Genomic DNA, 14,285 nt, shown 5'->3' on the forward strand with positions numbered 1-14,285 from the left:
GCAGTCTCCCCAGTCACTGTGTTGGAGGTGGTCTTCCTGGTTACTATGTTGGAGGAAGTCTCTCTGGTCACTATGTTGGAGGAAGTCTCCTTAGTCACTTTGTTGGAGGTGGTCAACTTGGTTACTAGGTTGGAGGCAGTCTCCCCGTGCACTATTCTACAAGGGTTCTCCTTGGTTATTATGTTGAAGGTGGTCTCCCTGGTCACTATGTTGGAGGCAGTCTTTCTGGTCATTATGTGGAAGGCAGTCTCCCCATTCACTATGTTGGAGGTGATCTCCACTGTCACCATATTGGAGGCTGTCTTCTTGGTCAGTATTTTGTTTGTGGTGTCCCCAGTCTCTGTGTTAGAGGCAGCCTCCCCAGGTCCCTGTGTTGGAGGTGGTCTTCCTGGTTACCATGTTGGAGGTGGTCTCCCTGGTCACTATTTTGGAGGTGGTCTCCCTGGTCACTATGTTGGAGGTTGGCTCTTTGGTTATTATGTTGGTGGTGGTCAACTTGGTCACTAGATTGGTGGCAGTTTCCCTGTGCATTATTCTGCAAGTGTTCTCCTTGGTTATTATGTTGGAAGTGGTCTCCCTGGTCACTATGTTGAAGGTGGTCTCCCTGGTCACTATGTTAAAGGTGGTCTCCCTGGTCACTATGTTGAAAGTGGTCTCCCCAGTCACTATGTTGGAGGTGGTCTCCCTGGTCACTATGTTGAAGGTGGTCTCCCCGGTCACTATGTTGAAAGTGGTCTCCCCAGTCACTATGTTGGAGGTGGTGTCCCTAATGACTGTGTGCCAAACATAGTCAATGGTGGTGACCATTGACTATGTTTGGTACAGTCTCCCCACTCACTTTGCTTTTCTAATGGTTTGCTCACTTCATCCAGAGAATATCCCTCACATACACTCAGTGTCTTCCTTCTCGTGGCAGGTGGAGTACAAGCGCGGACACGAGGAACGCATCTCCCAGTACAGCAGCGTCGTGGACACCAAAGATATTTTGCATGCCAAAGCAAGCGGACAGAACCTGAGCGATGTGAGTCCCAGACTCTGTTATGTGCTCTCTCACATTGATTCTCACATTGATTCCCTCTCTCTGATATCTCTGTACGTTGTCTCGGATCTTCAGGTGAAATACACAGAAGATTACGAGGAGCAGCGCGGGAAAGGCAGCTTCCCGGCATTGATTACACCCGGCTACCAGATCGCCAAGAAAGCCGCGGAGCTAGCCAGTGACGTGAGTTATGACTTTGGATAGACATTCGACTGTCCCATAGATGTAGGGTTGCCACCTTTTCTTCAAGTGAAAAACCCGAACACTCTAGCAAAACGTGAACATTTTTTGGGGAGAATGAGTCGTGGCTTATTCATATGTAAATATTACAGTTGAGACTATTTTCAGTGGGGGCCCCAGTAGCCAGTATCTTAATTTTGGTTGCCCCTGTCTGCCTGACATCTTGTTTCTGGGTTTCTCCTGCCATGAAACCTGGACACAGCATTCAAAACCCGGACTGTCCAGGTGAATCCTGGACAGGTGGCAACCCTACATAGATGCCAACTGTGCTAGATTTGCCGGGACAGTCTTGCATCATGGCCCTGCTATGTCCCAAACCACCTCCCGGGATCACAGCACCAACCTTATTTGAGTAATTCAAAAAGACATTCATTGCAGGGATCGGGGCAGTCAGTGGACTGTCCCCACATATTTAGAGGAGGGGTCTGGGTGGGATTAATCCATAAAGTTGTCATGTTCTGGGCATGTCCAACCATAAAGTGGGCAGACAAAATCCAAAGGATTTGAAGGGAAGGATGGAGGTCATATATAAGTCTGAAGGGAGGGACAGAGGTCAGAAATATGACTGAAGAAAAGGACGGAGGTCAGATATAAGACTGAAGGGAAGCATGGAGGTCAGATATAAGACTGAAGGGAAGGACGGAGGTCAGATACAAGACTGAAGGGAAGGACGGAGGTCAGATACAAGACTGAAGGGCACGACGGAGGTCAGATAGAAGACTGAAGGGAAGGATAGAGGTCAGATGTAAGACTGAAGGGAAGGACAGAGGTCAGATGTAAGACTGAAGGGGAGGACGGAGGTCAGATGTAAGACTGAAGGGAAGGGCGGAGGTCAGATATATGACTAAAGGGAAGGGCGGAGGTCAGATATAAGACTGAAGGGGAGGGCGGAGGTCAGATAGAAGACTGAAGGGAAGGTTAGAGGTCTTATATAAGACTGAAGGGGAGGACGGAGGTCAGATACAAGACTGAAGGGAAGGACGGAGGTCAGATATATGACTAAAGGGAAGGGCGGAGGTCAGATATAAGACTGAAGGGGAGGGCGGAGGTCAGATAGAAGACTGAAGGGAAGGTTAGAGGTCTTATATAAGACTGAAGGGGAGGACGGAGGTCAGATACAAGACTGAAGGGAAGGACGGAGGTCAGATACAAGACTGAAGGGCACGACGGAGGTCAGATAGAAGACTGAAGGGGAGGGTGGAGGTCAGATATAAGACTGAAGGGAAGGACGGGGGTCAGATACAAGACTGAAGGCGAGGACGGAGGTCAGAAATAAGATTGAAGGGAAGGATGGAGGTCAGATATAAATTACATTAGGCGGTCATGAAATATACAATCAATGTGTATTGGAGTTCTCCTTTAAACTTTGCTTGTAACTTTCCAGAGGGCTCCGGCTGCCAGCCGCGGGGACTGTGTGATTTCCTGTCGGAAGATCCGTCCAGCCCTCTATCCGTTGCTGGCCAAGTTCCGAGCACATCAACCGTTGCGCAATTCACCAGAGCCCCTTCAAACGCCAGTCTCCCCCTCCGTCCCCCCTTAGGGCAAGACAGCTGGCAGCCCACCACGGCACAAGCGTTCTGCCGCCCCGGCCTGCCGGCGTGGGGGGCCGACGTTCCTGAATGTGACAGCGTGCGGACAAATGATCCGCGTTGCTGGAGATGGGGATCGTCACGTCCCCGCCGGCACGCGGCCCCTCTCCCGTTCGTCTAATGTTGGTCGCCCGGTTGCGGTGGCATTTTTACTGACGCTTATTCTCTCTTGTCTCGGCGCCAGGTGAAGTATCACCAGCGATATCACAGGGAGATGAAGGGAAAAGCGAGCGCGACAGATGTGGCGTTTACTAAACAAACTGCAGATGAGCTGAGCCAGGTACGTGACACCCAGCGGGACCAGCGGCGCTGTCAATCTATGGATGCAGCCACCTGTCTCTCACCCCCCCAATCTTCTCCCATCCCGCCAATCCCCTGCGGTCTTTACATAAATCAGACACGAATCAAAGTCAGAATTCGCCGTCTTTGATAGGATCTTACAAACCTTCAGCACAACACATCCTGAAATCAGATCATCCGCGATTGATTCGCCTTCCCCTGACACTGATCAATGGCGCCAATCCGGAAACCCCCCCTCCGCTTCCCTCCCAGGAATCCCCCCGCGATATCTGCCGGGGCAACCTGAAAGTAAAAGGGCCACTGCACCCAAAAATGATCCTCAACTTTCTGGTGGATGATGGAAAGTTAAACCAACTGACAGATTCTTCTGTCTCTCTGCTTGTGAGATCCCTGCAAGTTCCCGGGTCTGTACACCTGCTGTGCCCATTATGAGGGGCCCCCACCATCCCTGTGCTGAGTTCCCGGGTCTGTACACCTGCTGTGCCCATTATGAGGGGCCCCCACCATCCCTGTGCTGAGTTCCCGGGTCTGTACACCCGGGTCTGTACACCCGCTGTGCCCATTATGAGGAGCTCCCACCATCCCTGTGCTGAGATCCCGGGTCTGTACACCCGCTGTGCCCATTATGAGGGGCTCCCACCATCCCTGTGCTGAGTTCCCGGGTCTCTACACTTCCTGTGCCACATGTCATTGTACATCTGTGATAACACATGGCAGAACATATATAACACTCGCACATTATCATGGCACACCTGTGTGAACGGGCTCTCGGCTTGCTGTGGGATGTGAATGTTCCCGGTTTATAAATGAGAATTGTTACTGTTGCAGTTTTTGTGCAGTGACATATTTGCAGACAGTTCTTAGTGCGAGATACTTTCCGAGTCCGAGGATTCTACACACAGGGAAGCACACTGACAGCTCCCGCAGGCGCCCTCTGGTGGCAGCATTCAAAGTGACAAGTAAAGCAGGTGTACAGACCCAGGAACTCAGCACAGGGATGGTGGGGGCCCCTCATAATGGGCACAGCAGATGTACAGACCCGGGAACTCAGCACAGGGATGGTGGGGGCCCCTCATAATGGGCACAGCATGGGGTACAGACCCGGGAACTCCGGGATCTCATAAATAGAGCCCTCAAGGGGGAATAAGGGGGCTCAGTTCTCCTACATCTCCATAAAGGTGGAATGTATAGTTTTGGAGTGGTGTACCTATAAAAGTGTCTGGCAGCCATCAGATAATACTTAGTAAGTCCCCCCCCCGGTGTGTACAGCACATACATCTCATGGTGTACATAGCACATACATCTCATGGTGTACATAGCACATACATCTCATGGTGTACATAGCACATACATCTCATGGTGTACATAGCACATACATCTCATGGTGTACATAGCACATACATGAGGTGTAATTCTTGTGATTGGATGGATTTCGGTATTGATTATGATCGGTTCTTCTCCCTGCAGGAATATGACGAGGAGGAGGAGTACAGGGGGAAGGGCAGTTTCCCGGCGATGATCACCCCCGCCTACCTCAATGCCAAAAAGGCCAACGAGATGATCAGTGATGTGCGTATTCTCTACGTTAGAGGAAATAGAAATCTGTTTGCTCCTCGGCTCCATCTAGTGGCATCAATGCTGCGTGAGCAGCGTTCATCCAACCATACACACGGGTGAACCCTTTATAAATCGGCCCCTAATTGTGGGATCATTTCTTCAGTACGACTAATCTCAGTGCGGAATTTAGGTGTCAAAAATTTGTGGAAATGGTTCATCTCCGTAAGTGAAAAATGATTACTTTCACTAAAGCTCCTCCCCCTTCTGGTGCCAAAACATGCTAACTCTAATGTCAACCTCAGCGCAAACCCCCCAACCCTCAATTTTGATATAGTGATCACATGACTTCGCTTATACACAAAGGGTTAGGGTTAGAATTAGAGCTAGGTTTCGTGTTATTGTATGGGACAGGGTCAGGGTTAACATTAGGGGCAGAGTTAGGTTTAGTATTAGCCTTATTGTTAGCATTAGGGTTAGTGTTGGGGTTAGGGTTAGGCATAGAGTTATGCTTAGTGTGAACTTCAGGGTTAAGGTATAGGATAGGAGAAGTGTAAGCTTTGGGGTTAGCATTAGGGGTGGGGTTAGGCTTAGTGTTAGAGTTAGAATTAGGGTTATTGCTACAGCAGGGGTGCCCATAAGGTCGATCACAGCGAACACTGGTAGATCGCGATCGGCTCACTGACCTGTTTCCTGCCCTCCCGCGGTGCTCGTGCGGCTGAATGTGTCTAACACTGCAGACGGGAAGGGGCTGGACATCTCTCCCAGTCTGCACATTCAGCCACACGAGCACCGCGGGAGTACAGGGCACCGGCGCATGAGAGCAGACCTGGGAAGCAGCTGCAGTGGAGGTAACAAAAGACAGACAGGAGAGAGACAGCAGAGAAAGTGAAAAAAGAGACAGCCAAGAGAGAGAGCCGGTTCGCACCACAAAGTCTGCGTTCCATAGTGTTCGGCCTCTAGAGCGCACTGGAACGCAAGCCTGCTGGCTCCCTGCGTTAAGGGGTGGGAGGGGGCATGGCGGTGCATTGTAGTCAGTGGCACCGCAGCCACGCCTGCAGCATGATCACATTAGTGCCTGCGTTCTGGTCCAGTGCGATCTGCAAAAATAGCAGCACTAATGTGCCTGCTTTCCAGGTGCGGGTGATCGCACTGCGGGCGAGGGGCGTGGCTGCAGAGCCATTGACTTCAATGCACCGCCCAGGGCCGGCGCTACCATACAGGCAGCACAAGCGGCCGCTTGAGGGCGCTGGTGGGGGAGGGCGGGAAAACACCTCCTCACCCAGCTCCCTCTGCTGTCGGCTCTCTCCGGAGCCGCGGTATTTACATATGAACGGGTCGCGGCTTATTGATAAGCAAATTACCGCATGCCAATTCATATGTAAATATTGCGGCTCATTCATATGCAAATCGCTGCTCCTCCCCCCCTCCCCCGCTGCTAAGGAAGAAGAAACTGCCTGAAGACTGCAAGAACAAGGTCAAGTTAAGGTGTATACCTTTCTTACATTGGCGGTCATTGTGCAAACTTTCGTTACATTGGCGGTGTTAGTATTTGGGGGTGGGGCGGTAAAATGCACCTTCGCCTGTGTAGGCAAAACACCTGGCACCGCCACGCCCCCTCCCGGCCCTGAACGCAGGTGTTTTTTTGTTGGTAGATCTCATTGAGCTCGTCATTTGAAAAGTAGATCTCCAGACGAAAAATGGTGGCCGCCGCTGTCGTACAGGATAGGGTTAATGTTAGGGTTAGAGTTAGGCTTAATGGTAGAGTTAGGGTTAGTGTTAGCTTCAGAGTTAGCATTAGGGGTGGAGTTAGGATTAGTGTTAGCATAGTGGTTAGCTTTAGGGTTAGTGTTAAGTTTAGAGGTATTCCTACAGTTAGGGACAATGTAAGCTTTAGGTTTAGAATTACAGTAAAGGATAGGGGTTAGTGTTGGGGTACATGGTAAGCGTTAGGGTTAGAGTAAGAGGTAGACATAATCTTAGGCTCAGTGTTAGGATAGGTAGGGTCAGCATTAGGGATGGAGTCAGGCTTGGCGTTAGGGTTACAGGTATCCTTACAATTAGGGTCAATGTAAGCTTTAGGGTCAGTGTTAGGGTGACGCTGAATGCCCGTGAACATAAAAACTAAATATCGGCATTGTTTCCATCAGCTCTACAACATTCCGCTCCTCCCTCACATGCGGCCGATGACCTTTCAGTTCTCTTGCTGCTCATATATCTCACGGATAGTTTGATTTTTTTTCCTCCTCAGATCAAATATAAGAAGGATCTCTCCAAGATGCGCGGGGCGGCCCACTACCACTCTCTGGCCACCGAGGACAACCTGACCATGAAGCAAGCTCAGAGCGTGAACAAACTTGTCAGCGAGGTAGCTGAAGCAAGATACACTTATATAGCGCTGACATATACCACGGTGCTGTACGGAGAGCACTGAGCTAGTCACATCAGTCTCTGTACAGAGGAGCTTACACTCTAATGGCCCCCCCCACAGTCACATCAGTCTCTGTACCGAGGAGCTTACACTCTAATGTCCCCTCCCCCCACAGTCACATCAGTCTCTGTACCGAGGAGCTTACACTCTAATGTCCCCTCCCCCCACAGTCACATCAGTCTCTGTACCGAGGAGCTTACACTCTAATGTCCCCTCCCCCCACAGTCACATCAGTCTCTGTACCGAGGAGCTTACACTCTAATGTCCCCTCCCCCCACAGTCACATCAGTCTCTGTACCGAGGAGCTTACACTCTAATGTCCCCTCCCCCCACAGTCACATCAGTCTCTGTACCGAGGAGCTTACACTCTAATGTCCCCTCCCCCCACAGTCACATCAGTCTCTGTACCGAGGAGCTTACACTCTAATGTCCCCTCCCCCCACAGTCACATCAGTCTCTGTACCGAGGAGCTTACACTCTAATGTCCCCTCCCCCCACAGTCACATCAGTCTCTGTACCGAGGAGCTTACACTCTAATGTCCCCTCCCCCCACAGTCACATCAGTCTCTGTACCGAGGAGCTTACACTCTAATGTCCCCTCCCCCCACAGTCACATCAGTCTCTGTACCGAGGAGCTTACACTCTAATGTCCCCTCCCCCCACAGTCACATCAGTCTCTGTACCGAGGAGCTTACACTCTAATGTCCCCTCCCCCCACAGTCACATCAGTCTCTGTACCGAGGAGCTTACACTCTAATGTCCCCTCCCCCCACAGTCACATCAGTCTCTGTACCGAGGAGCTTACACTCTAATGTCCCCTCCCCCCACAGTCACATCAGTCTCTGTACCGAGGAGCTTACACTCTAATGTCCCCTCCCCCCACAGTCACATCAGTCTCTGTACCGAGGAGCTTACACTCTAATGTCCCCTCCCCCCACAGTCACATCAGTCTCTGTACCGAGGAGCTTACACTCTAATGTCCCCTCCCCCCACAGTCACATCAGTCTCTGTACCGAGGAGCTTACACTCTAATGTCCCCTCCCCCCACAGTCACATCAGTCTCTGTACCGAGGAGCTTACACTCTAATGTCCCCTCCCCCCACAGTCACATCAGTCTCTGTACCGAGGAGCTTACACTCTAATGTCCCCTCCCCCCACAGTCACATCAGTCTCTGTACCGAGGAGCTTACACTCTAATGTCCCCTCCCCCCACAGTCACATCAGTCTCTGTACCGAGGAGCTTACACTCTAATGTCCCCTCCCCCCACAGTCACATCAGTCTCTGTACCGAGGAGCTTACACTCTAATGTCCCCTCCCCCCACAGTCACATCAGTCTCTGTACCGAGGAGCTTACACTCTAATGTCCCCTCCCCCCACAGTCACATCAGTCTCTGTACCGAGGAGCTTACACTCTAATGTCCCCTCCCCCCACAGTCACATCAGTCTCTGTACCGAGGAGCTTACACTCTAATGTCCCCTCCCCCCACAGTCACATCAGTCTCTGTACCGAGGAGCTTACACTCTAATGTCCCCTCCCCCCACAGTCACATCAGTCTCTGTACCGAGGAGCTTACACTCTAATGTCCCCCCCACAGTCACATCAGTCTCTGTACAGAGGAGCTTACACTCTAACGTCCCCTCACAGTCACATAGGTCTCTGTACAGAGGAGCTTACACTCTAATGTCCCCTCCCCCACAGTCACATCAGTCTCTGTACATAGGAGCTTACACTCTAATTTCCCCTCACCCCACAGTACTTCTGCTGTCCCCCACCTGTGTAACCTCTCAAAGCCCAGCCAGGGAACAGCCAATGTAAATGGCTGATAAGCTGTGGCCCTTGGGGCCCGTACGCCGATCCTGAGTCATGCACCCCCTGGTATAGAACACACTCTTATAATACACAAAATGGCCTTTGTCTCCTCCCCGCGGACACTTGTTTCATCCAATGTTTTATTTTGGGGGGAGACGCTCTGCTAATTTTTGTTAATTGCCGGAACGTTTCAAAGCGAAGGGAATTCTTCCTACCGGAGGAGAAATTTCACTTGTCTGCAGATTTCCCCTCTTCTGGGACGAATACACACTTCACACTTTATTACAATGTATCAGAATTCAGGAGATGTTTTAATTATACAAGTTTATTGTTGTGTTTAAAGGTGGAATTCTACTTTTTTAAATGGGCACTCCTCCCCAAAAAGGTATGTCAGACCCTATGGGTGAAGCTCCCACCATACCTGTGCTGAGTTCCCGGGTCTGTACACCCGCTGTGCCCATTATGAGGGGTTCCCACCATCCCTGTGCTGAGTTCCCGGGTCTGTACACCCGCTGTGCCCATTATGAGGGCCCCCCACCATCCCTGTGCTGAGTTCCCGGGTCTGTACACCTGCTGTGCCCATTATGAGGGGCTCCCACCATCCCTGTGCTGAGTTCCCGGGTCTGTACACCTGCTGTGCCCATTATGAGGGGCTCCCACCATCCCTGTGCTGAGTTCCCGGGTCTGTACACCCGCTGTGCCCATTATGAGGAGCTCCCACCATCCCTGTGCTGAGTTCCCGGGTCTGTACACCTGCTGTGGATGTAATTCATTAAAGTTGTTTTTGATTAAATTTGAATTTTTGGAGGTTTTATCTGATTATATATTATTTGTGTATTGTCTCCACATGCAGCTGAAGTATAAGGAAAAGTACCAGACACAGATGAAGGGTCACTATGAGGGCACGGGGATGGACCGGCGGATGCTGCACGCCATGAAGGCCGGAAGTCTTGCCAGCAATGTGAGTACACCGATCACCAATCAATAGTCAATCAACTAATCATTTGTCTAAGCAGCAGCCCAGAGAACATACCGAGGTCAAACAACAGTGCTGAAAAGCCATTATGGCAGCTGGTCCCCCATCCCCCATAGAAGAGGTGCAATACATATTTGTTTCTACATAATATATTCTGACTCCGATCGTTGTGATAGCGAAATATATCCCTTGCTGAGACCTCTATGCCAAATATAATTTACAAAAATAAGTAAGTTAGTAGAACATTGAAACCCAAAACATGAAGGAGAGGACTTTAGATCTAAATATTTGAGACAGGTCTCTATCAGCCGGGATGTCCTTGTGGGTCCCCAAGGAGGAGTCTAAGATGTGTGGAGAGTTTGAGCAGAAGAGAGAGAAGCTCCCCATTCATCAGGGATGATTTATCTCTATCTGGTCACCCATCATTGACTGCCTGACCGGCGATGCAAATGAGATAAATCCTCCCCTGATGAAGAAGGAGGCTGTTTCTTCCCTTGTGCAAAATAGAGATTTACTGGACTGTAATTGTGGTGCTTTCACTCTCTCTATAGTTCTTATAACACGCAAAATGACACCCCTGTATTGACTAGTGACGCGTTTCATCATCTATTTCTAATGAAAGCTTTATGAGTGACTGTAACTTGTGTGTCCCACCGCAGCTCGCCTACAAGTCGGACAAGAATGACACCGCTGACGGCGAGTATTATTACCCGGCTACCCTCGCCCCGTCTTATCAGACCACCAAGAGGCTGGAGCCATTGAAGGATGTAAGTCGCAACACACATCTGCTCTTATTGATTATTCTCTATAGAATTGCACATACCACGATATGAGTGTTCTGGGTATTGGGCACCTCCCCCCCCCCCCATAAGAATATATACGAACAATACATGAAAGAAATTGCTGGGGTTGTCACGGTGGCCTAACTATAAACTAAATGAACTACTGAACTATAAAAGGGGAGATAGAGAGATACAAAGTAACATTGTTTATAAACATTGATCAGAGGGAGATGGAGAGATACAAAGTAACATTGTTTATAATCATTGATCAGAGGGAGATAGAGAGATACAAAGTAACATTGTATATAAACATTGATCAGAGGGAGATGGAGAGATACAAAGTAACATTGTATATAAACATTGATCAGAGGGAGATAGGGAGATACAAAGTAACATTGTATATAAACATTGATCAGAGGGAGATAGATACAAAAAAAGTGCAACATTTTAAAAATAATCCTTTAGTCCCTTTGTAAATTACTTTATACCAGAATCATAATCGCGTTGTTTCCCCGTATCTTCAGAAACAAATCACTTCTACTGTCGTGGTAACCAACCCGCTTCCCTATTTATAATGGTCTGGCCCTCTAGCAACTTCAGCGCCAAAGTGATACAATTTGGGACGATTATGTATCGCGAGAAGTGAAGAACGGCTTCATACTGCAAGAGCTAAAAATAAATAAATAAAGAGGTTCCCAATGTGTAATGTCTTTAAAAGTAATTTCTAAAAATCCAAAAGTTTATTGACAGCAAAAAAAAAAGAAAAGGGAAATGTCTAAATCGCTCTTCAGTTTTTTTTCATCGGGGCCACGAAGAATAAAGAAAACCCAATGGGAGTTCTGACCCCTCCCCACTCTACCCTTAATACTAGGGAATTATCTTTTATTTATTTTATTTGTATTATTTTTTTATTATTAGATTTTTTTAATTTTTTTTAATTTTTTTACTTTACTGTTAGGGAGGAGTCTAAACAGACCCCTGATATTTCCCTTTTAAAATGAAAAAGAGATTGTGGACACAAACTCCTCAATCTCTTTTTCTGCAGCCCCAGCACTCAATGAACAGGAAGCAGCTCAGTACAGAGGCTTCCTGTTCATTCACAATCTGGAGATGGTAAATATTTACTATCAACCCAGTCATGAATAGACTGGAAGCCTCTGTACTGAGCTGCTTCTCATTCATAAAGTGAGCAGATAGTAAATATTTACTATGTCCCTATTCATAAATGAACAGGGAGTGATGTACAGCACTTCCTGTTCATTCATAACTGGGGAGATAGTAATCACTATGTCCTCAGTTATGTGTAAACATATTTTCTTTCTTCTCTGAATGGTGAACTCGATGGACTTTTTCAACCTGACTAATATGTAACTATGGGGTCTATTCACGAAGCTGCCGAAGGATCTAGCCGTAGCTTCCTTCGGCTAGCTTCGGCCCCAGAACCCCTTCGGTTGAGTAGAACCGAAGGGGTGCTGTACGGGCTATTCACTATAGCCCGTACAGCTCCCGAACATGGTCGAGCGGCTCAGTCGAGCCGAACGCATATGCATCGGCTCGGCTGAGCCATGCTGAAAGCCGAAACTGGCCGAAGCTGTCACTGTTAGCTACAGAAGAGAAGCACCGCTGTGTCTTTTTTTTCTTTATTCTGACACGGAGCGATGTCAGAATAAAAAATAAATAAATACAACATTTTTTTCCCATTGAAATACATTGCTACATTACTATTGGCTATATCAATTTGCAATAGCCAATAGTAAACTAGCATTGTACCCGCCCTCTGCTGCAGTTCCCCATCAGGTCCATCAGCAGAGGGCGAGTATAATGCTAGTTTACTATTGAAATTTGCACCAATAGCAAAAATATAAACACATCGATTCAATTTTCTTTACAGGGCCAATGAATGAATCATCATTTTGTCTCTTTATTGACTTCTGTTTATCTTTTTAGTTGAATTACAGAGCAGAGTATGAAAAATCCAAAACGCATTATACAATTTCTCAGGATGGCCCAGAATTAAAGAAAGCAAAAGCCAACGCGGAACTCTACAGTGAGGTAAATACTGACCCTAATATGATATATAGAATGGGGATATGATATATAGGGTGGGAATAAATTCAGGCTATTTTTACACTAAATTTAGACTACAATACTATATAAATAAATATGTTATCTCTTTATATCTTAAAATCCCATTGTTTTTGCATTAGTATATTCTTAATTTTTCCTTTGTTACTTTTAAGGCAGGGGTGGGGAACCTCCGGCCCCTCCAGCTTGTGGTGAATCTACAAATCCCATGATGCATCTGTCTCTGAGAGTCATGCCTGTGGCTGTGGGAATCTTGCAATGCCTTAGGGCAGTGGTGGCGAACCCTGGCACCCCAGCTGTGCCAAAACTACAAATCCCAACATGCATCTGCCTCTGGGAGTTATGTCTGTGGCTGTCAGAGTCTTGCAATGCCCCATGGGACTTGTAGTTCCAAAACAGCTGGAGTGCCAAGGTTCGCCACCACTGCCTTAGGGGATTTGTAGATTCACCACAGCTGGAGGGCCAGAGGTTCCCCACCCCAGCTTTAAGGGGTTCATTTATCTTCTAGTAATTTCCTCTGCTCGTCAGCGCCATCTAGGGTTGCTGGTGCCGTACGAACGGCATCTGCCCAGCTTATAACCTTTATAAATAAACCCTTCAATGAAGGATAAGGGGCAACATTGGGGAACTTGATTTGGAATCGGACTGAGCAATTTAACCATTGCCAAAATATTGTCAGAAATCGTTCACAATATTACTTTGTGGCACCGCTGGGCAAAAATAGATTGAAACATTTCTCCTATGCTGTGTGACGTGGCTTCGTTTAGAAACAAAACTGTGTCACTGGCTTGGCTGTGTTTCTTAGCAATGCCATGTGGTCACCAATGTCAGGGCTGATCGATGGTGATCAATGGCTGCCTTGGCAGATGCCACCCTCCTTCTTTCAAGGTGTACTCAATGTGCAAATACTTTTCTTAAAAACGTCAGGTCCAGGATAGGTGAACGGAGCTTCTGTAACCCTTAGGAGCTATATAGGGCCCATTGCTTTTAGACTGTAAGCCCTCACGGGCAGGGCCCTCCTTACCATCTTGTCTTAAATTGTATTGTGACTGTAATGTCTTCCTTGTATTGTAAAGCGCTGCACAAACTATTGGCGCTATATAAATCCTAAATAATAATAATTGCACCCTACAAAACACCAAAAACCACTGATGCCAAATGCCAAAATTTTTCCAAAATTTTAGTGATATCGCTGAAATTTTGGCAAACCCCCCAAAAAACTTCCCAATTTCTCTCATTAGTAGTGATAACCACATGGATTGGAGGTGTTTATATGGCAAGTTAGAACTGACGACCTATACGGTTGGGCGTGTCGTGGTGACCCCCAATGTTTTCTCCTCTCTCGTAGAACAAGTATAAGGAAGAATGGCAGAAGACAAAGGGTCAGAACTTTGAGATGAAAATGGATTCTCTGTCCTTCACCTCGGCCAAAGCATCAGGAGACCTCGCAAGTGATGTAAGTGAATATTGGAGATGCC

At 48.0% G+C, this 14,285-nt stretch overlaps 1 protein-coding gene across 1 annotated transcript in view; it reads left to right on the plus strand.

Moving 5' to 3' along the window:
• NRAP (nebulin related anchoring protein) overlaps positions 1 to 14,285 on the plus strand; it is a 90,122-nt gene that overhangs the window by 23,884 nt on the left and 51,953 nt on the right. The window contains 9 exon segments of the mRNA XM_018564476.1: positions 917 to 1,021; positions 1,115 to 1,222; positions 3,053 to 3,148; positions 4,636 to 4,737; positions 6,974 to 7,090; positions 9,818 to 9,925; positions 10,600 to 10,707; positions 12,577 to 12,774; positions 14,156 to 14,263. Coding sequence (XP_018419978.1) covers positions 917 to 1,021; positions 1,115 to 1,222; positions 3,053 to 3,148; positions 4,636 to 4,737; positions 6,974 to 7,090; positions 9,818 to 9,925; positions 10,600 to 10,707; positions 12,577 to 12,774; positions 14,156 to 14,263 — 1,050 coding nt within the window.

Source organism: Nanorana parkeri, unplaced genomic scaffold, assembly GCF_000935625.1.
Source record: "Nanorana parkeri isolate BGI_ZX_2015 unplaced genomic scaffold, ASM93562v1 scaffold754, whole genome shotgun sequence".
In the NCBI taxonomy this organism is placed as follows: domain Eukaryota; kingdom Metazoa; phylum Chordata; class Amphibia; order Anura; family Dicroglossidae; genus Nanorana; species Nanorana parkeri.